Source organism: Haemaphysalis longicornis, unplaced genomic scaffold (genome assembly GCF_048455015.1).
Source record: "Haemaphysalis longicornis isolate Haplotype H1 unplaced genomic scaffold, Haemaphysalis longicornis Haplotype H1 scaffold_2, whole genome shotgun sequence".
Lineage (NCBI taxonomy): Eukaryota > Metazoa > Arthropoda > Arachnida > Ixodida > Ixodidae > Haemaphysalis > Haemaphysalis longicornis.
This window is the reverse complement of record NW_027526295.1, coordinates 217,608,756-217,629,159: the sequence shown is the minus strand read 5'-3', so window position 1 is coordinate 217,629,159 and position 20,404 is coordinate 217,608,756. Positions and strand designations below refer to the sequence as shown.

General features: G+C 47.3%; 1 protein-coding gene across 5 annotated transcripts in view; it reads right to left on the bottom strand.

The window, feature by feature from the left end:
- Window positions 1-9,326: 9,326 nt before the first annotated feature.
- Window positions 9,327-20,404, bottom strand: part of LOC144169901 (high affinity cAMP-specific and IBMX-insensitive 3',5'-cyclic phosphodiesterase 8B-like) — a 369,064-nt gene continuing 357,986 nt past the window's right edge. For 4 of the 5 annotated variants that reach the window (XM_077699326.1, XM_077699328.1, XM_077699329.1 and 1 more), the window contains 3 exons: window positions 19,057-19,212; window positions 15,402-15,531; window positions 9,327-14,680 (listed from right to left, as the gene is read on the bottom strand). In XM_077699326.1, coding sequence (XP_077555452.1) covers window positions 14,580-14,680; window positions 15,402-15,531; window positions 19,057-19,212 — 387 coding nt within the window. In that variant the 3' untranslated portion in view covers window positions 9,327-14,579. The remainder of the gene's footprint in view (window positions 14,681-15,401; window positions 15,532-19,056; window positions 19,213-20,404) is intronic. The other variant, XM_077699327.1, reaches the window with a different exon arrangement.

The window sequence follows — 20,404 nt, the reverse complement described above, 5'->3', positions numbered from 1 at the left end:
ACCTTGGATGGGGGTTGGTTTTTCAACGGCAAGTAGCAGGCATGGCTGGCCGAGCACGATTCCGCCCGCTGAACCTAAGCGAATGCAGTAACGGGAAAAGACAAACTGAGCGTGAAAGTAAAACAGGCAACGGTTGAGAACCGGGCTAGCTATAGACTGCAGACAGTTTGATGCAGTGAAGCAAGGAGGGCCGTAAGCAGTTTATAATCTGCACCATAGCCCACATGAAAAGAATTTTACAGTGACGCTGTATATGGCCCCAGGGTCCTGCGCCCGCGGCAACAATTTACTAACGGTGGTGTGCTAAGCTTATGGAAAAATTCATTCAGAAAATTGGCCGCGTATCTGCTCCTTTCTTCAGGTGTCGGCAAACGACTGAAGTTTTTGTCGACATTTGCCAAGTAAATACCTCCCTTCGCTTTCTTGCTCACCTGTCATGTTGTTCCTCCTCCGTCGCACTTCTCCCAAGGTGAACAGGCTAAAGGTTTTCTCAAGTCAATTTAAATTTACCGGGTTCCAGTGCTCCAGGCCGGGTGCCTTCATGCCAGCGCTGTCGTACGGCGGAGACGCGCATGAATCGAGGCGCCCTACTTCAACGTTTGTAGAACCGCGTTGCCATAGTCCACGTGCGTTCGAAGCAGAACGTGGAACCTATCCAGTGGAACCTCTCATAACTGTTGGCGCCCGATTTTTCAAAATGCTGCCAGGAGCTATAGTGGCGCGGGTGACAGCAGGCGATAGTGTGATTTTTTTTTTCTGCCGTCAAAAATGAAGCATTTATTAAGTTTTCTTTATAAAAGAACACTAAATATCTCTGGTGTATTAATTTTCTGCCTTATAATTACGTAATGTCTTCTTCTTGTCCAACAATGTTGACAACCATGAACATATAAACCGGATTTATACGTTTAGATTTGGCTGTGAGTATATAAGACTATTGCGCAGACTTCGTTTCACTTTGGCCGGCTGGCTGAATCGAGTCACAGACAGCCAAACAGACACACAGACAGAACAAAATTTTAAGAAAGGCTAGCGTCTTTAAAAAGGTCTTCGGGCCTCCATATTTTGACATAGGACGGCTTATGTTGCTCCATTGCTCCTTGCATTGCTCCAGTGTTCAACCGCAATGCATTTGTGTTAAGAGGCGAAGCCGACTTTTGAGGGAATAGGACGAAAAGCAGAGAGGGGAATATTGCCTAGGACAGTTACCACCTGTAACAGGAAAAAAAAAGTATTTTGTGCCTTATAAGCTTTTTGTGCCTGCCCTAAGCAGCGCTAGTATTGAACCAAAAGTGTAAAAATAGGTATATTAGTCCTTTTTGGTCAGATGACATGTCATCACCCCGATACAAAGGGGAAACCAAGAAATCATCATCATCATCATCAGGTACAAGCTTGGTCTTTGTGAGCAGGCTTTCCCGCACAGTGTGTTGCAGTGAAGTACGTTCCTCTACGGAGGGAGTAAGGTTACAGTAATCCTCTCCACCGCTACCGCCTCTTTCCCAAATCTTGTACTCTTCTCGCCACACGCGGCGCCTATCTTCCCCCGCGCGCTCTTCCGCGGTCACCGCTGCGGTGCACGAGAGCCTGCGCTGTGATTGGCGCAGCCGCGCTAGAATAGCATGTCATTGTCCCTACCCATCAGCCGTGTGTGTCCTAACTCTGTGACGTAAATATCGGGCCGCGTGTTTACAAACGCTTCGCTGCACAGCGCACCACGTGACGTGTGTGATGTCACTGCGCGTGCTAAATCTTGTACTCTTCTCGCCACACGCGGCGCCTATCTTCCCCCGCGCGCTCTTCCGCGGTCACCGCTGCGGTGCACGAGAGCCTGCGCTGTGGTTGGCGCAGCCGTGCTAGAATAGCATGTCATTGTCCCTACCCATCAGCCGTGTGTGTCCTAACTCTGTGACGTAAATATCGGGCCGCGTGTTTACAAACGCTTCGCTGCACAGCGCACCACGTGACGGTCTCTGTGGCTTCGAGGTAGAGTTCTGGGTATTTGCACTGGTGGCCTGGGTTCGAGCCTCAGCAGTTCTACTTTAATAGTTTATTGCAATTTTTTCTAAGCTCAATTCTCTTGTGTATTGCAGAAAAAGTCAATTCTTCGTGTTGTTTTAGGTTCGGGGTGCAGCCTATGGCAACGTTTAATTAACTTTCTGTATCTCGCGAATACATGTTATATGGGGAGCTGTGTAGAGAAGCGTTTAGAAATACGCGATCGGGCCACTGTCCTTACAATTCAGCACAGCAAATCTACAATATAACTAAACCCCAACATAGCAAATACAACCAGAGCGCCAGCTTCGCTAGACTTTCCTCTTACCTGGTGTAAGGACTCTGCTTTTTAGAGACGTTCAATCTTCCTCCAAGTTATTAAGATTTCGCATATGAGCAAAGGCTCTGGCGCAATCGCTTTGTTTTCTAAAGCTGGGAGCATGCCCGGAGGACATATTCTTCACTTAGTCACGCAGATACTGTAATAATTATTCGAACCAGATGTCTGCCTGCAGACCTAGCGATTTAACATTTACTGCTTGAGAGAAATACAAGCGCAACTTGTGGATCTGGGGAGGCACAATAGCCTTCCTTAATGTCAAATTCCTCACCTCAATTCGCTATTTCTTTTTCACACGTATTCCTATAGCACCTCATATTGTATATATAGTCCTTGAGCGTGTTTTGCCGAGGACCGTAGTAAATCAAGGAACTTCGGCATAGTTAATGGATCCCTTGTAAAGAATGAACGATTCCTAACATGGGGCTGATTGAACTGTATTCGTCTAGAGGAAACCACCCGAAGCTGGCCGAGGCGCTTATCCTTAAACTGGCCAACTATATGTCACTTGATGCAAGACTTGAAGGTAGGATATAAAAATGTCCTCTTCAAATAGCTAATGCAGCCGTACAAGGCAGCTTTAGCTATCTGACAAGAACAGTTTTGACAAGGGCAGCTATTGGGCGAGGACATACAAGGCTGCACTAGCTATTTAACGAGGCCAGTGGCTTTGTCACTGCAGATTCTAGAAGGGTGCCCTAGAAACGTAAACTACCAATCATACAACAGAGTGGGCCAGCAATGTTTTGAAATATGTTACCAGAAAACAGGCCAGTTGCTGTTCCAGTTACATGGTCGGCGTTACTTAATGCGCGTGGGCGCTAACATCTACAGTCCTGCGTCGTGCAGTCGTGACGGCATACCGCAGGGTATCGTTAAGCTTACTATAGTATCGGAAAGAAACAGGCGAAAAGCGCCCAGCTCTTCAGCTGCTCTTACCGAACGGCCAAACTCCGCAGCAATTGTTGTCGTGACGATATAACGAAAACTGAAGGAGGCGGGAAGTATAGTTCTGATGCGCGGCGTTTGACTGCAGATGTGCAGTGGGGCGCAAGTGTCGCAACACTGGTGACGATCGTCACGATGCTAGCAACCGTACTAAGCTTGCTTTCGTGTATATATAGTACTTGATATGAAAGTATACTGCTTTTGTGACCTGCGAATGAGTGCACCAATGGGCGTCTGAAGATGGTAGCATTTTATCATTAACGGTCTTGCCACAGAACTCATCTTTTCTTAAAGCTATAGCCCTGCCACTATCATGGTCACCGCCGAAGGTAAGTTTATAGGCCTGCCACTATCAGTGCTATAACTCGCCGCCGAATGCAAGGCTATAGCTCTTTCACTATCACGTCCATGACTCGCTGCCGAAGGCAAGGCTATCGCCCTGCCACTATAACGACCATAACTCATCGCCGCAGGTAAGGCTGTAGCCCGGCCACAATCACGGCCATAACTCGCTGCCGCAAGTAAATTCATATACCCTTGTCATGTTCACAGTCACAATTTTCCACGAAGGAAAGGCAAGTTAAGGCAATGAAAATATCAAGAGTATTTTGATATTTTCATCGCCTTAACACGGCGACCAGGATAAGCCATTTTTGTCGCCATAAATCGTCACCGAAAGCAAGGCTATGATGGCTCTGCCACTATCGCAGCCATATTTCGCCATACCTTCTCCAATTTCGTAGCAATAACTTGCCGTTGAAGGCAAGAGTATAGCCCTTCCAATTTCACGGCCATAACTCGCCCCCAAAGGTACAGCTATACCGTTGCGATTATCATGCTTAAGTTACAACGCAATAAAAACACACATAAAGACAAGTAAGGGACATACGCGTATGTTCCTTAGTTGTCCTTGTGTGTGTTTTTTTATTGCGCCGTAACTTTAGCATGTGGAATTAACTGGCCCAGACATCAACCTTACTAAGCCGTTATCAAGGCCATAAATTGCCGAAGAAGGCAAGGCCTTGCCTGGCAAGGCAAGGCCCTGCCACTATCATGGCCATAACTCGCTGCCGAAGGTAGGGTTTTATACCATTGCCATTTTCATAGCAATAACTCCCTGCCGAAGGCAGGACCACTATCACGGCCTTTTTCAACTCTCCCACAAAGATAAGGCTATACCTTTGCCATTTGCACGTTAATAACTCGCCGACGAAGGAAACGGTATAAAGCTGCAACTATCATGGCCATAATTCGCTGCCGAAGGTATAGCTAAATACACTTCTTATTGTCACAGTCAAATACACTTGTCATTTTCCCAGTCCTAACGTGCCGACGAGGATAACCCTATACCTTGTCATATTCACTGCCATAACTCGACGCCGAAGGTAAGGCTACACATTTGCCAATTTCGCGGCCATAACTCGGCGGTGAAGGCATAGCCCTGCAACTATCATGGTCGTAACTCGCTGGCGAAGATAAGGCTATATCCCTGCCACTATCACGGCCGTAACTCGATGACGAGGACAATCCTTGTCACATTTTTTGCTGTAACTTCCTGACCAAAACAAGGCTATACCTTTGCCATTTTGTCACCATATCTCGCCGTCACAAGTAAGACTATAGCAGTACGACTATCACGGCATATTTCGCCGCCGAAGGTAAGGCTCTATACCCTTACCATTTTCACAGCAATAAATCGCCACCGAAGGCAAACCTATAGCCCTGCAACTATCACGGCCATAACTCGCCGCCGAAAGGAGGTAAAGGTTATATACCCTTGTCATTTTCACCGCCTTAACTCGCCGCAGGAAGTACTACTATAATCTCTCCTATTTCATCGCCGTAACTCGCCGCAGGAAGCAAGGCTAAAACCTTGTTATTTTCATCGCCTTAACTCGCCGCGAAATGTAAAGTTATGACATTGCCAGTTTCATCGCCATAACTCGCCGCTGAAAGTAAAGTAATACCTTTGTTTTCAGCGCCATAACTCGCCGCAGGAGTTAAGGCTGAAAACTTGCCATTTTCATCGTAATAACTCACCTATGAAAGTAGAGAAATACCCGTTTCGTTTTCGTCGTCATAACTGGCCGCAGGAGGTAAGGCTATAACCTTGATATTTTCATCGCCTTAACTCGCTGTTGAAGATAAAGTTTTGCCCTTGTCTTTTTCATCGCCTTAACTCGCCGAAGAACGTACGGCTATAACGTTGCCATTATCATCGCATCACATCAACTCACTGAAGAAAGTAAATCTACCTTTGTTGTTTTTATCGCTGTAACTCGCGAAACGAGGTAAGACTAACCTTGCATTTTCATCGCCTTAAGTCGCGTCAGGAGGGAAGCTGTAAGCTTGCCATTTTCATTGCCCTAACTCACCGCTGAAGGTAAGGCTATTTAACTTTGCCATTTTCAGCGCCTTAACTCGCCGCTGAAGGTAAAGCTTTACCCTTTTCTTTTTTATCTTTGTAACTCACCACAGGAGGTAAGGCTACAACCTCGCCATTTTTATCGGCATAACTCGCCGGAGTAGGTAAGGCTATGAGCACTGCATTTTCATCGCCTTAACTCAGCAAAGGAGGCAAGGCTATAACCTTTCTTTTTTCATCGCCTTAACTAGCCACTGAAGGTAAGACTATAACCATGATATTTTCATCGCCTTATTTCGCCGCTGAAGGCAAAGCTATAGCTTTGTCGTTTAAATCGCCTTAACTGGCCTAGCAGGTAAGGCTATAACCTTGTCATTTTAATCACTTACCACAGGACGTAAGTCTATAACCTTGCAATAACTCACCGCTTAGTGTAAAGCTTTACCCTTCTCGTTTTCATCGCCATAACTCGACGCAGGAGGCATGACTGCAACCTTTCCATTTTCACCGCCATAACTTGGCGAAAAAGCTAAGGCTATAACCTTGCCATTTCATCGCCTTAACTCGCTGCTGAAGGTAAAACTACCCTTGTTTTCATCGCCTTAACTCGCCGAAGAAGTTACGGCTATAACCTTGCCATTTTAATCGCGCATCAACACGCCGAAGGAGGTGAGGCTTTTAGCGCCATAACTCGCTGCAGGAGTTAAGGCTATAATAACCTTGCCATTTTCATCTCCTTAAGTTCATTGAAGGGAAAGCTACAGCATTCCGTTTTCATTGCCATAACTCGCTGCAGGAGGTAAGGCTACAACCTTTCCATTTTTATCACCATAACGCTAAGCAGGGGTAAGGCATGGTATTTTCATTGCCTTAACTCGGCGCAGGAGCTAAGGCTATAACTTTGACATTTTACCTGGACATTTTTATCGCCGTAAGTAGCCACTGAAGGTAAGGTTACAATCTTGGCATTTTCACGGCCTTAACTCGACGCTGAAGGCAAAGCGGCCACGGCTACATTCCGGCCACGGGAAGCGCATTTTTATTTTACTTCACCCACGATCATTCATCATCACCGCCAGAGAAAGTTGGCTTTCCTGCAGGGCGTATTGGCGTACAACGGCATCAGCGAGGAAACTAAAGCGTTGCTTTAAAGACGCTTCCCGTGGCCGGAATCGAAGCTCCATGGGTCCCTCGCGTTATGAAGCTGACGTCTTTTCGATTCCTCCATTTCGACATGGTCGAAGCGAACGCCAAGCAGAAGGTACAGATTCACGCCGTACACTCCGACTACTAAAAAAAGCACAAGGACATCCTAAACCCAACTGTACTAATATGGACGCCAGGTCACGCAGGGCTTAGACGGAAATGAGCGAGCACACGCTACAACCCGAGCATGCACCCTCCGGGCACCGCACCAGTCGCTCCGTGACCCAGAGCCTATCCAGCAGCAGTACCGTGCACTTCTGCAACACCACCGCCTTGCCAGATGTGCCTACCTACCACCGCACCAGAAGCTCACCCGAGAGGAGGCTGTAGCCTGGCAGCAACTACAGACAAACACATACCCCCACCTTAGCTTCCTGCGCATCATACACCCCACAATGTATCCACCAACATGCCGACACTGCAGCGAACATCCAACACTGTACCACACCACGTGGGCTTGCCAGAACACACCAGCCGCCCCATTATTCGCACCCCCACCCTCCAGCAGTGGGAGGCCGCGCTGTGCAGTTCGGACCCTGAGGACCAGCGACAGTTGGTGGACCGGGCACGCAGAACCGCAGCCGCCGCAGGGGCCCTGGACTGAGGGCTTCTCCCGCTTTCAAGCGCGAACCTCTTTCGCTTGAATAAATGTTTCTCCACCACCACCCCAAACCCAAACGTTTGGTCTAGGGAATGCATACCCGAGAGTTGCTCTTGGTATTCTGGAAAAGTGGTGCGTACCTCCAGGGTCACACTTACTCGCAGTGTCGGATTGGCCGACCAAAGAATCCATCACGAGAAAGCTTCGCGTTTAGCCATCGTCATCGTTAGACGGAGGGGCGCATGATGTTTCAGTGGTGCCCTTTATTGCGCCACTTCTGCCCATATTACGTCCCTGTAGCGCAAAATTTGAAAGTTTCGCAGTATTTCTTGCGTTTTGTTTCAGTTAAAAAGCGTCTTTCTTGGCAGAATTGAGCTGAGTGATCCAGAAAAGTCTAGTCCTTTCAAATGAAACAAAGTTGTATTGTGGCATCTGGACCGATAGCGCGGAGCCATTGTTAGGGCCTCTCAGTTTTATTGAACAAAGGCCAAGTAGTTTCACAACTCATTTATAATAACGCATTATGCTTATCGATATTCACTTTAGCGAGCCTGACCAATTTTTCCCCGGCGCGAACAAAAATCACGAAATTTGCTTGTTGTCTTCTTGTCGCGTTTAATGCCCCTCAAATTCATGGCCAAATTCATGGCCAAATTCATGGCTTCGATACTTTTAAGCCTAACGTCAGTTATATTTTGGCATACAGCGTCGTAAGGGCACTGTCAGTCCATAGGGCACTGACGTCATATCACCTGCCCTGTGTAAACGAATGTACAAACCCCCGCCGCTTGCATCTGTCGGAGTGCTTAGGGCACGCATGCACGCGCGTACAGCCAAAAACCGAAAATGACGAGAGAGAGAGAGACGACTTTGGCGACAACTTTATTGGGAAATCATGGCTGATTGGCTAGCATGTACGACGCCCGCACACGCCAAGACCTCACAGTTTGCGGTGAACACATCGTCCGAACTATGTCGTGTGTGCGTGAACATGAGGACGTCCCAACGGTCGACTATCTGCAGCCACTGAATGCTGTCGCTGTAGAGACTTGCGAAGCCTGCAGGGGTAGTAATCTAACTGTACATCCACTTCCGACCCTCCTCTTGCTTGACGCAATTTCTGTGGCTTCGTAAGTCTACAAGTCATCCGCGCTGTGTGACCATACTATTGAGCGTAGACCCAAGCCTTGCATGCGACACTGCCAACTGCTTGGGAAATAGAGCACATAGGTAGCGCTTCTAATTCAAATAGCAAAAAGAACAAACGGGGTCATCATATATAGTCTTCACGTACAAGTAGACAAAACGTTTTGTAAGGAGACCAAGTGACGTCAGTTCCAAGTTGCGCAATCGCGGCCGCCCGCTGCTGCTTCTAGCCGTACCGATAATGGTTTGGACGTTAGGGTTTTAGTGACATCTGGCGAGCGTAGCTGCTGAAGTCTTTAGCGCGGCCTTGCATACTAGCCGACACCAGTTTCAACACAGCACCTCTCGACGCAAGTAGCCGACCGAGGTGTGTTTGCCGTTACGTAGCAGTTTCATGAGCGTAATACGTATTCCCAATTCAGCGCGTGTTCGAGGAAAATGAAAGTAACGAGTTAGTTATTATATAATGCATTGACGCAACGGCTCTAAATTGAATTAACCTTCATAAGGGGGACCTCCAATACCGGTGGACCCAAGAGTCCAAATCGGGGTTTATTTCCTTAATGGCCCAAAGTAAATACATTCGCCAACAAGGTCTTCTTGTAAACACCGTCCGTCACTTAACGTCATACGTAGGGTTATTGCAGCAGCTATCGCTTCTTCCACTAAGCTGGAAGGAACAGATTAGCAAACATATTGACAGTTCCTACCCTCTAAGCCTCTTTTTGTTCTATCTTTTTCTTGCGTGCTCTGTCATTGAACCCTCTACGATATTAATGACGTGGGGTGACAGTAGCAGCAAAGCAAAAGTTTTACTCTGCTGTCGAGGTTGCGCCCAAAACCTGACGGCTAACTTGAGGGAAAACAAATGGGGACAAAGGTTCTTCATAAATCACTTCGTCGGCAGGCAAAGACTGTTGTAACCCCTATTGTGGGCCACAGGAATGACAAACGTCGCAGTGGGAGGCAGATTCCACACCACCCATTGGACACCGGCTCTGTTACTTTCTGGCAACACACATGTTTATTTACAGAGATGGGTACAAATACGCCATGTAACGCTTTGGGGAAGTTTTTTTTTTAAGTTTTTAGGGGTAGGGAGATTAAAGCGGCTGAGGCCTGACGTCTGAAGGAAGTTTTGTAAAGCAGTGAGCAGATTGTTCACGGCTTGTATTCGGTGGGCTCGGATAAATAAAGCTAATAGGTCAAGATTGGTGGTCTATTAATTCGTGCGCTTTTGGGAGGCTTGCTGTCGGCAATCGGCAAAGCAAGGGCAACTCCAAAGTATGTAGCAGTAATAAAGAACTTTATATTACATAGAAATGGGTGTGGCTCCTCAGTCCAGGAGCCATAGTGACAACTTGGTGGTCTCATTGTTGACCGAGACGTTCGGTGCTGCTGTCAGCCAATGAGAAGTGCGGAATCTACCTAGCGTGTTCGTGGCCAGTTTTTGTAGACCCGCACTGCAGAACAGCTTGAAATACACATGTGTGCTTGCTAGGTAATTTCGAGGTGTGAACCATGACAATAAGGAGTCTGCGTCCTAATCCCGTTTCCAGGAGCGATGGTTCAGAGCTCCGAGAACGCCGTGCTAATGTGAGCCCCGAAATAACGTTCTTGACAGTATAACGTTTTGCTGTTCAATTATAGCTGCCGACTTTGGTCCTTTCAGACGAGCTGTTAATGAAATACACGGACACTTTGCAAACTTGATCAATTTTAGAGCTACGAGAACAAAATGGATATATAACAATTGTACGGAGGCAACGCCACATTCGAAGCATTTTCGAGGCACAAAGCACGCCAAAGAAGTAGGTGCTCACAACGCCCTCTTCGCATGTTGACGGCAGTCACGGTTTCTTGAGCCGCATGACTACAGGCAACAGCACTCAGTGGTACAGCAACGAGTCCTCCGGAAACGTGGGGAATAAATCGCGGGACGCAGAGGCGGTCAGCCCTCCCCTTGGGTCGTCAGGCAGCAACAGGGGGGAAACAGTGGGGAAGAAACCTGCCGCCGGAGACATTACGTCTCCTGAGTGGTACAGAACCTGAATACCCGCACTATCGAAAAGGGTGACTGAATATGCGGGCTGCTTTCTAAAATGATCTAAAACACACACGATTGGATCCGCCAAAACATTTTTTACATAAAATATTCCAACTTGACTAGAGAGAGAGAGAGAGAGAGAGAGAGAGAGAGAGAGAGAGAGAGAGAGAGAGAGAGAGAGAGAGAGAGAGGGAGAGAGAGAGGGGGTGACATGGGTTCTGAAGGGTAGAAGTCTTGGACGGTCTGATCCTCGCGGTGGCCGAAAAAAATATTTTTGAACTGCAGGGATTCAAACCCAGGCCACCTGAGCGAGAAACAGACTTTTCTCTAAGCCCCATAGGGTCGAGCGATGAGTCCCTTTTATAAGTTGTCCAAGAGTAATACCGTTAGTGTACAAGCGAGCCGGTAGATGGCGCTAAGTGTATACGGGAAGCGCCGGTTCTGTACAGGTCAGGAAACGGAATGTCGCTGGTCGGTACCGTCGTGCAGTGCTTACACTATGTGCTCATTTCAGCATTGCTGTGTGCCGTGACGCGGGGATGGATGAATCGAGAATATGCATGAACAGCAGTTGAGTGAGGGACAACAGTGGCTTGGCGAGGAGAGCCTCTCCTTGAGCAAATAACGTTAGTATAACAGTGTGCTCTCGACCGCGTTAGAATTTGCTATGAATTCCGCGCGAGCAGCTCTTTGGCACAACAGGGAAGATGGGTAAAGACTAGTATTTGTCCTAACAGAGCGTTTTTTTATGGCTGTGTCTAGAGTGCCGTCCAACGGTACTATAAGCGCTCCACTAAAGCGACGTCCACCGGCGTTTTGATGAAAAACTGCCGCGTCTCGCACTACTTCGGCCTCCATGAACATTACTTGAATAACCAAACGAACACAAAAATCATTCAGAACACCGAAAATTAACCTAAGCCATGAACATAATTAAAACTTAAGATGTAAAAAAAAGGAGCAAGATTCGGATTCGGACCACCGCCCTATATAACAGGAATCCAAGACGGAACCTCTACACCCCAACAGCAGACGCTGTTGCCTGCGTCAGCCTAGTCTGAAGAATTCGAATGTCGTCGGACGGCACTCTAGCCGTGGCTGTAGCGCTGAGCTGGAGTTCAGTCGAAATGTACTCTAGACACTGCGTATTTTGTCACTTGGTTTTGATATGCACCTTTAAAGATCCCCCCATAAAGTGCAGGCAGAATGTGCAATTATTCACCCATTCATTCTCCACCATTTTTTTTCGGTTGTTTGTTGTATGCTGCTAGCAGTGACCCACGGTCAATAGCGCCAAAGTATGGCTTGTCCCGAGAATACCTTGCAGTGGTTGAGGGCAGAGTTCCAGGTGCACTCTTCAAACAGGGGACAGTTGGGGGCTTGTTTGTTTTGTTATTTTTTGTTGTTATAGCTTGTAAAACCAGTAGTGTCAGAACGTGTTCATAACAAATTTCGGCCATAAGCAAGCCTTTCATTACTTGACTCTTGACTGAGTAGTAGCGTCTGTAGTTGTCTTGCCCACTTTACGTATACAACCTGGTTACTACTACGACCATACATATTCTCCCACAACCTGCCTTGTGCGCTTCTGCAAACGAAGCTCACTTGAAAGAACCCTGCAACACTTCAACTTTTTTGAAATCTTACATATTTAAAGACCTTAGTCAACAGAGACATACAGTACTTAGATTAGGTGGTTGGTACATCAGCAAAAAATTACTGTTATGCCCATCGAATAACTTGGAAACTTCATCAAAAAATCTTTTCTGGTCTTGGCGTTCAAGCGCTGCAATTACGTCATTACAGCGGTATGGCGGCTATTGGCCGGCTCTCCTTCAGTCGAAGCAATGATAGACACTTTAGAAAGAAAGCCACATAAGCAAAGCAGAAACGGAAGGCGCATCTGGTGCGACAGGTGAGAGCTATAGATTTCACAGTGCTTCCAGACGCGAAGGAAAGAGTAAAAAGGTTTGTCAGAAGTGTTGCAGAGTCCTTTTAATACACTACACGAATTTTTAGCTTCGGGCCAGTCATAGCCCATTTATAAATATAGTCTTTTGTATAGGATATTCCCGCGAGCCAACTTCGATGCATCCCGTGCGACGACTTATTACTGAGGTGTAACTTTCTCTGGTGGACGCTGCGTGAATCGATAAAATCGGCAATACGGCTACTATCAAGTAGCAGACAGTCGTTAGAGTTTTGAGGCATTGAGTCTGTTCTCAACAGAACCTTGTAGACGAAATACCCAAGTCCCGTTCATACAAAAAAAAAAAAGTCTTAGAATAACAACCCTGCCAATTAGAATCAAACCTATGTGTTACGCCTTCTACGTGAACGACATACCGTCTTGCGTTATAGAGTTAGATACGGCAATTAAGCTGGACCAATTGGCGTTATTTCAGCTAAATGCAATTTTTGAAAGCAATGCGAAATATTGCTTGTATCGGTTTAATGTCGCAGGTTTTCGCCGCGTGCGAACACCAACTCTTTTTACGCAGCCTTATTGTTGTTGACACTATTTTAACAAAAAAAAAAAAAAAAAAAAACATCAAGCAGATGGTGAACTACAACACGTTCACAGCACCAAGATTCACTGCCGTAAAAACAACCTCCTAGACCACTCAGCAGACTGGCGAAAACCATTTACCTTGCTAACGGCCTTTTGTTCACCGCGTCACGCGAAACTTCGCATTTTTAGGATGTCACCGTCTTTCGATGACGTAACAACTTTAATCCCCCATAAAATGCCTCATCCTGTGCCAGAAATGTGCGAAGTACACCTGTAACTGAAGCCCCTTCCCATAGAAACACTGCCGTTTCAAGAGACAGTGGCTGGCCGCACATTCACTTCGTTTCACTTATTGAGACAAGAGCGAATAAACAAGCATGGCGCGCTCACCGAAACGCCGGCTTGCTAACCTGCAATCTTCAGGGACCAACTCGCTTACCTGCCACCCTCTTGGGGATTAACAGGTAGGTGCAATTTTCTCAACCGCTAGCCCTTCAAACTTTTCCCTTGCACTTTCTTGCCATATCGCCGATTAACAACAAAATTAGGACACCAGTGTGTCGTAGCACTCCAATGTCGCTGCCAAGATGACAAAGAGAACACACGAGGCAGGCAAAACGCACGGAAACAGGTTCAAGTTAGACAACAATTTGCAGGCTACAGCTGGATGGTTGCTTTGAAACATCTATTACAGGTGGTGTTGGCTGGTGCTCAGAGTGCCGAGACGATCATCACCCTAAAGCTTCGCTCTCTTTCTTCCCCTACACCATTTGTGTTTCCCCTTGAGAGGTAAGTGCAGGCGGCGAGGGTTTCTGGAAGAACACAAAGAACAAGAGGGTAGGGTCTTGCGGCGAAGGTCACGCGATCAACCGAGGAAGCAACGAGTCTCCCGTAGAGATCTCTCAGACGTCTCGTCGCTTCACGTCACAGTTGCAAAGCCGCCGCCCTGTCGCGTCGTCGCGTTCCTAGGGCGCACGCGGCACCACTGCGTTTTTTTTTTCTCCTTTTTCTATGGCGGCCCGTGTCCGTCCTGCCGACCGCGCACGTCACTGGAGTCCACATACGGAACACGCACACTTCGTACCGTCCGTCGCGTAATCCGGCTTCGGCAGTCCCCTAAGACGACGCACACCACGCACTCACTCGCCGGATGCTTCCTCGTGGGTCTTGTCGCCGGCGGATGAGCAGGAAACAGTTCCCTCGGCGCACTCTTTGGCCTTCACTCACACACGCGCAGTCTCCCTGTCCCGTTCGCGGCGGCGTTTGGCTGCGTGCGACGCTAAAGGCGAAATTCCGGGCGCTCCTCGCCTCTTCCGCATGTCCGCCGATCTTTCTCTACCCCCTCTCCCCTTCCCCTTGTCCCCGCGTGAAGATGATAAAGAGTCTCGCGCATCTGTGTGAACCGGGAACGAAGGGTTAGCGAGCCTCCTGAAGAGCAGTACAGCTGGTCTCCTTGTCTTTCCAATAAATAAAGTTCTTTTCAATGTACTCCACTAGCTCGGGGAAGTCGCCGAACTCTGCGGGCAAGGAAAGGAAGAGAAAAACAGATTATGAAACATGTAATGAGAAAGCACACATGACCACTGTTTGGCAGTGGTCGTTCAAGTAAATACAGTTGCTGTACTGTCCAGTAGTTACAGATTAAAGTACCATTGTGAACGACGCTGAAATTAGACATGCATGTTCCCCCAATCACTACGTTAGCTCGATCATGCACTAGGTCCTCGTTAACCATGTTTCCCGACGTTAGAGAACAGGTTGAAAAAGATAGTAGTCCGCTAAATAGTTAACGGATAAATCATAAAGTGAATGGTTGCACTCATTAGCCCAGAAACGACTGTATTGCAAACCGTATATCTGCTACCTTCGGTGGGCCCCTGGAGAGCTCTGCTCCAGCACTTCAAACAGAAAATTAAAAAAAGGAAGGGCTGAGCTAGTATTTAGAATTTTAATATTGATGAAAAGCTTCACGTACAATAGTGCCGTGAACAGCGGGGAAGGAAACATAGCAGTGGAACGGTCCATACGACTGAGCAGGCACGTTTCGATGGCTATGAACATCTTGTTTCACGTGTTAGTCACACTAAACGCGCCAATATTTTCCTAATTTTAGAGAGAAGTCTGCGTGACAGCGCCCCTACCCCTACTACAACATCCCCCTGGTACTCGCGCTGCACCGAAAACAACGAGCACAGAGAAGGTCCAGGCGGAAGGGGGGGAAGAGGGCGGCCTACTTGCCTGACCAGGCCCTGAACATGTCGCGCACGAAGTAGCTGACGAATCCCGTCTGCGACTTTGCGATGTCGCAGGTGGCGCGGTCGAAGGAAGGCATCATGACGGGGAGTCCACGCCGCTTCTCTTCGTCGGTCTGCAAAGCAGCGAGAGTGAAAGCGTCTCCTTCCTCACCGCATGCATTTACTTCCGCCATATTTCCCGACACACCCCCTCCTGAACATGTGCTGCGCCATATTTTCGACGAAACGGAATGCACAGCCCACACAATTAACAGAGCTTACAATAGCCACCGGCTTATGCGAGGTGGCTTATCTGCTGAGCACGTCAACTGAAATTAATCTCCGCGTTTCTACATAATACGTACAGTGCCATCTCATCATCACTAGTTGGAGGATAATTCGATAGTCTCTAACGCAAGGGCGTGGTATGATAAGTGGAATTACAAAAGGCAGGTCATTACCGGCTCACTTACGTGGCCCTCGAGAGAGACACTGAGGAAGCCTGCAGCGCCATTCAGGCATTATAACAGAGGAACTCGGGGACACGTCACACGGCACAATACACTACTCGATGTACCCCCTGCAGTAACGGCCACTGGGCAAATGTAAAAATATCAATAAATAAGAAGGCGCTACGGCGGCCACTTAAAGTAATATACATAAACTCCTCATCGGCTACCATTATTAATTGGGAAATGCTTAGTCCCTAGTTTGCCAACCGAACAACTCTCAGGAAGGGAAAGAAAGATCGTAATTTCGTAAATTTTAGTAAACCAGACTAAGACAAAACACAACTGTGGCATTCTTTGTTAATTTAAACAAATTATCCGGAAATCGCTTTGGACGTGTTCTTGGGAGCGCGATTTATGCGCGATTTTAAGGTGTTCGTTTTCCTTCATAAGTTGCGGACTTTAAACCAGTAGCATGAAAGTTCAAGGCTTAATATATTGCAGTGTGTACTTGTTTTTCTTTAGTTTTTGCCTAAATAGGCCCTAAAACGCCCGTACCACATATATATTACCGCGAACCACGTATGGGTTTGTTTATTTATTCGCAACAAGGTCGAGAACTGGGCGAGTTGGTATACATTCATTCTGAGGGAGCAGCGCAAACTAGACAGGACAAAGGGTAGGACTGCCCAGCCACGTCCGGCTCTGTTATCTGTGTCCCAAGCGAAGCGCGTCTTTCATTCTTTATTTTTTATGCCGCAAGGGCTATCTCATTCAGATAAGCAGACTGTTTAATCTTAACGTCACTAGCCCAGAATAATCTTCTCTGATCTACAATGTTCTGGATGTAAATCGACGGTTCCAGAAACACTCACGCCGAAAGATAAAAGCCTGCAGAGCAGACGTCGCGGCATTTCTTTCGACGATCCTCGCCTGCGCAAGTCAATTTGTTGACCGCTGCTTCGCCGCCTCTGTATTCTTTTGAGTTGTTAGGGGAGCACAAGTTCGCTCCAATAAACTCGTTTTCCTTGAAGACCACTGCGTCGTCTTTGGCCACGTGACAATATTTGTGATACGTAGGGGTGCGTCTTAATGTTATTAAGTAGCATTCTTTGCCGAGTATAACCCCACAGCCAGGACCGTGCCACGTCCTGCATTTCCACAAAAATGCAGATTTTGCGAAAGTAACACCGCTAATAGTTATAATAGCGTAAATGGAGTGAATTGGCCGAACAGAATTTTGAAATACCAAAAAATACAAATAAAAAATCGCCAAACCTATCTGACAAAATCAAAAATATGCATCTTATACACCTCCCCATAAACCGAAGAATAAGCAAAAAAAAAAAAAACGTCTGCAAGAAAACGTGCAAACTACGAAAAAAAGAGAAAATGGAAAACCGTGTAACGCCTTGCATTTCCACAAAAATGCACATTTTGCATAACACCTCTCATAGTTATAATAGCGTAAATAGAGAAATAGTTGAACAGAATTTTGAAAAACCAGAATAAAAATTGAAAAAAGAATTTACAAAAATGATCTTACAAAATAAAAACAATATCCATCTCATACATCCCCCAAAAAAACCGGAGAATAAAGAGAAAAAGTTCGCAAGGAAAGTTCAAAATACGAATAAAAGTAGCGGAAATGGACCAACTCTCCAGTACGCCTTGCATGCTTTTTATGCTTTTTTCTACATTCGGAAAAGCATAATTAGCTACGTAAGGGCACATCCTTGGGAAAATGAAACAAGAAACCAAAGAATAAAATAATGCAACGTAATTCGATACTAATATTGGCTGTAAAGAGCTCCCACTCTGGACAAGCGGCATAAGAATGCTACGCATTAGTAAACAATTATCTGTATATCTGCATATTTTTTCAGTTGGACTAACAATGTCAGTGCACGGAGTAGTAAGGTTACAGAAAGAGGCCTAAAGTGTTGCACATGCTAGGGACCTGCTGCTGCTAAGCGATGTAATCACAGTCGAAAATGACGACAAGAAAAATTTCTGTAGTTTTGTCGTATTTACGCGTGTCGTACTGCCATCTTATCGTATTCTTGTCGTGCCGTGATTCTGATGCTCTGTCAGGTGTCATATTCCTGTCCTCATTTTGATGTTCCGTCGTGGCGAATTCCTGTCCTGTCGTGATCCTGATGTTCCGCCAGTAGTTGTACATGGTTTGAATGTTATTGCCCATTGTGAAGAGAAGCGTAAATGGCAGTTCTGCTGTGACTACCAAAATGTTTGACGTTGAGAAAATTGACTTTGTCGTTACGACAGCAATATGTGTCGTAACAATTCAGATAACTTTGTCGTAACAACAGCACTTCTGTTGTCACAACAAAGTTTTTTGTCGTACGACAAGAATTCTTATTAGGTTTTTGCGGTATTCCTGTTGTGATTTTATAAATGTTAGCGATCAAAAGAAATGCAACGGCAAAACAATCAATGCAAATTCTTTGTTGCAAGGCTCCGTATTATAGGCGTAGATTTCTGTAGATAGGCGTAGATTTCTGTAGATAGGCGTAGATAGGCGTAGGCGTACTGGGGTTAATTTCCGTAAACTACATAGTTAGCTCTGACATCACTGCAGCTCCCATGCTGGAGCACTGCTTGTACAGTGAAGGCTGTGAACTTGTTCGCCACTTCCATCTCGAGCAGTGCTGAGAAGACTTAAGGCCGACCTCCATGCAGCGAAATGTAGGCGAAAAGGCGGCGAACGTCGCCCGGCGGCGGCCGCTCCGCCGCCGGCGTCGAGAATACGGCTGTTCGCCGGTGATCTACGCGAGCTAGATGTCGAACGTGCGGCGGCGAACGCGACCGGAAGCGGCAAACTGCATTTTGAGGCCGCAGCCAATCACAGCCTCGTACTTCGTTGTACTTCCTGTCCTGTCTTCCATCGGCGGCGTTCGCCGCGTCACGTTGCATGGAGGTTGGGGTGGACGAAAACTGAGCGGCGCGTCAAACCACGGCGTTCGCCGTGCCAAGTTCGCCGAGAAACTTCGCTGCATGGAGGTCGGCCTTTAGAGGGGCAAATCAGCAAGGGTTGCGGGGACGCCACACGAAACCTACGTATAACTTCACTCTGGAGGCATCCCTTAGTTCTTGCTGCGTGCAGCAGGCGGTTACGTAGCCTACATGGTAACACCCTGTACACAAACAAGAAAAAGGAGGTAGAGAGAAGGAAGGCGTGTCTTTTCGCACCTGAGCGCAGTACTCCTCGGCGATCCGGTAGGCCCACTGGCTGCACAGCGAAAGGGGCCTGGCCGGGTTGGAGACGTCGGCGCACTTAATGAGCATGCGCTTGATGAGAATGACGTTGTCGGGGCAGCGCAGCCCTGCCGCGGCGTCTCCGTGCTCCTGCGAAGCACGCGGCCCCGACACTAAGCTGCAGCCCGTACTTTCTTCCCGGGGATGCAGCGTTCACGCCAGCATTCACTGGTAGAACATTCACTCCGTTGACGAGCTGAAGCACCCTCCCATTTATCCCCTGGTGAGAGTTGTCAATCGGTAGCTTTTATTCTGAACCGCTCTGATGCTGCTAGCAGAGATCCTAGCCTCGCGAGTGAGGATGCCCAAATGAAAAAGTGGCGAGGAAACTGATCACGCAGGCATCTAAAGTTTTAGGAACTGTGCCAAATTGGACGAGTTGTTCATTTTTCCACAACGCGACAAATGGGAGCTGAAGGCTCAGAAACGCTGTCAGTGGGTGTTTGTTAGTCGCTTTTTCCGTCTGCCACGCTGCGAAATCTGTTAATTTAGCTGCCACTTTCAAAGATGGTTTGGCAATCGCCGAAGAGTGCGGTATCAATTATCCTCACCTAATTTATTATTTCTTTTCTTTTGGAGTTACGAGTACCGTATACATTCACGTTGTGGCGGAAATGGGAGGAAAATTAGGGGCTGGGGAAAAGGGTTTGGAAAGAAAAAGTAACAAAGGTCGAGGGGTTCACTTTCAACATTTTGTTACCCCGCTATTCTTGCACACCGCAGCACGCATCCAAACGGGCGACTGCGATATTCGTGAATCTTTAGACTTTATGGTGCAAAACTTACGGAGCAGTAATGCCCACCCCCTCACCCCCGACAAACACACACACACATGCACACACCTTTTATTATGGTGCTACATATTCCGTTTCGTTTAACTCTACCCCATGGTTACCTTTTGGCAGCTGGGTACCACAACGTGCACAACGCTCTCTGTCAGCAGGAGCTGATGTGGTGTCTTCATCAAATGCTCTAAAGCCGTGGCGCGACATGTCGACACAGTAAGACGGAGGACTCATGAGAAGGATTATGCTGGGTGGGTAGGCTTGTTTTTACACAAAGAAATGTTGTTCAATCTTCCTGGTTCGATGACAACCACAAGGGTTTGTGTTCTAAGGTAGTTCTAACGACTTCCCAAAACGCCAAACGCGTGCAGCCACACGGAAATGCTTACGAACCACAAGAGAACGTGAAGAACGTTCTCTATCCTTTGCGGACATGCAACCGTTTTTTTCTACGTCAGGGATTTCTCGCTACGTAGCAGTCGCCGTGCTGCCACGAA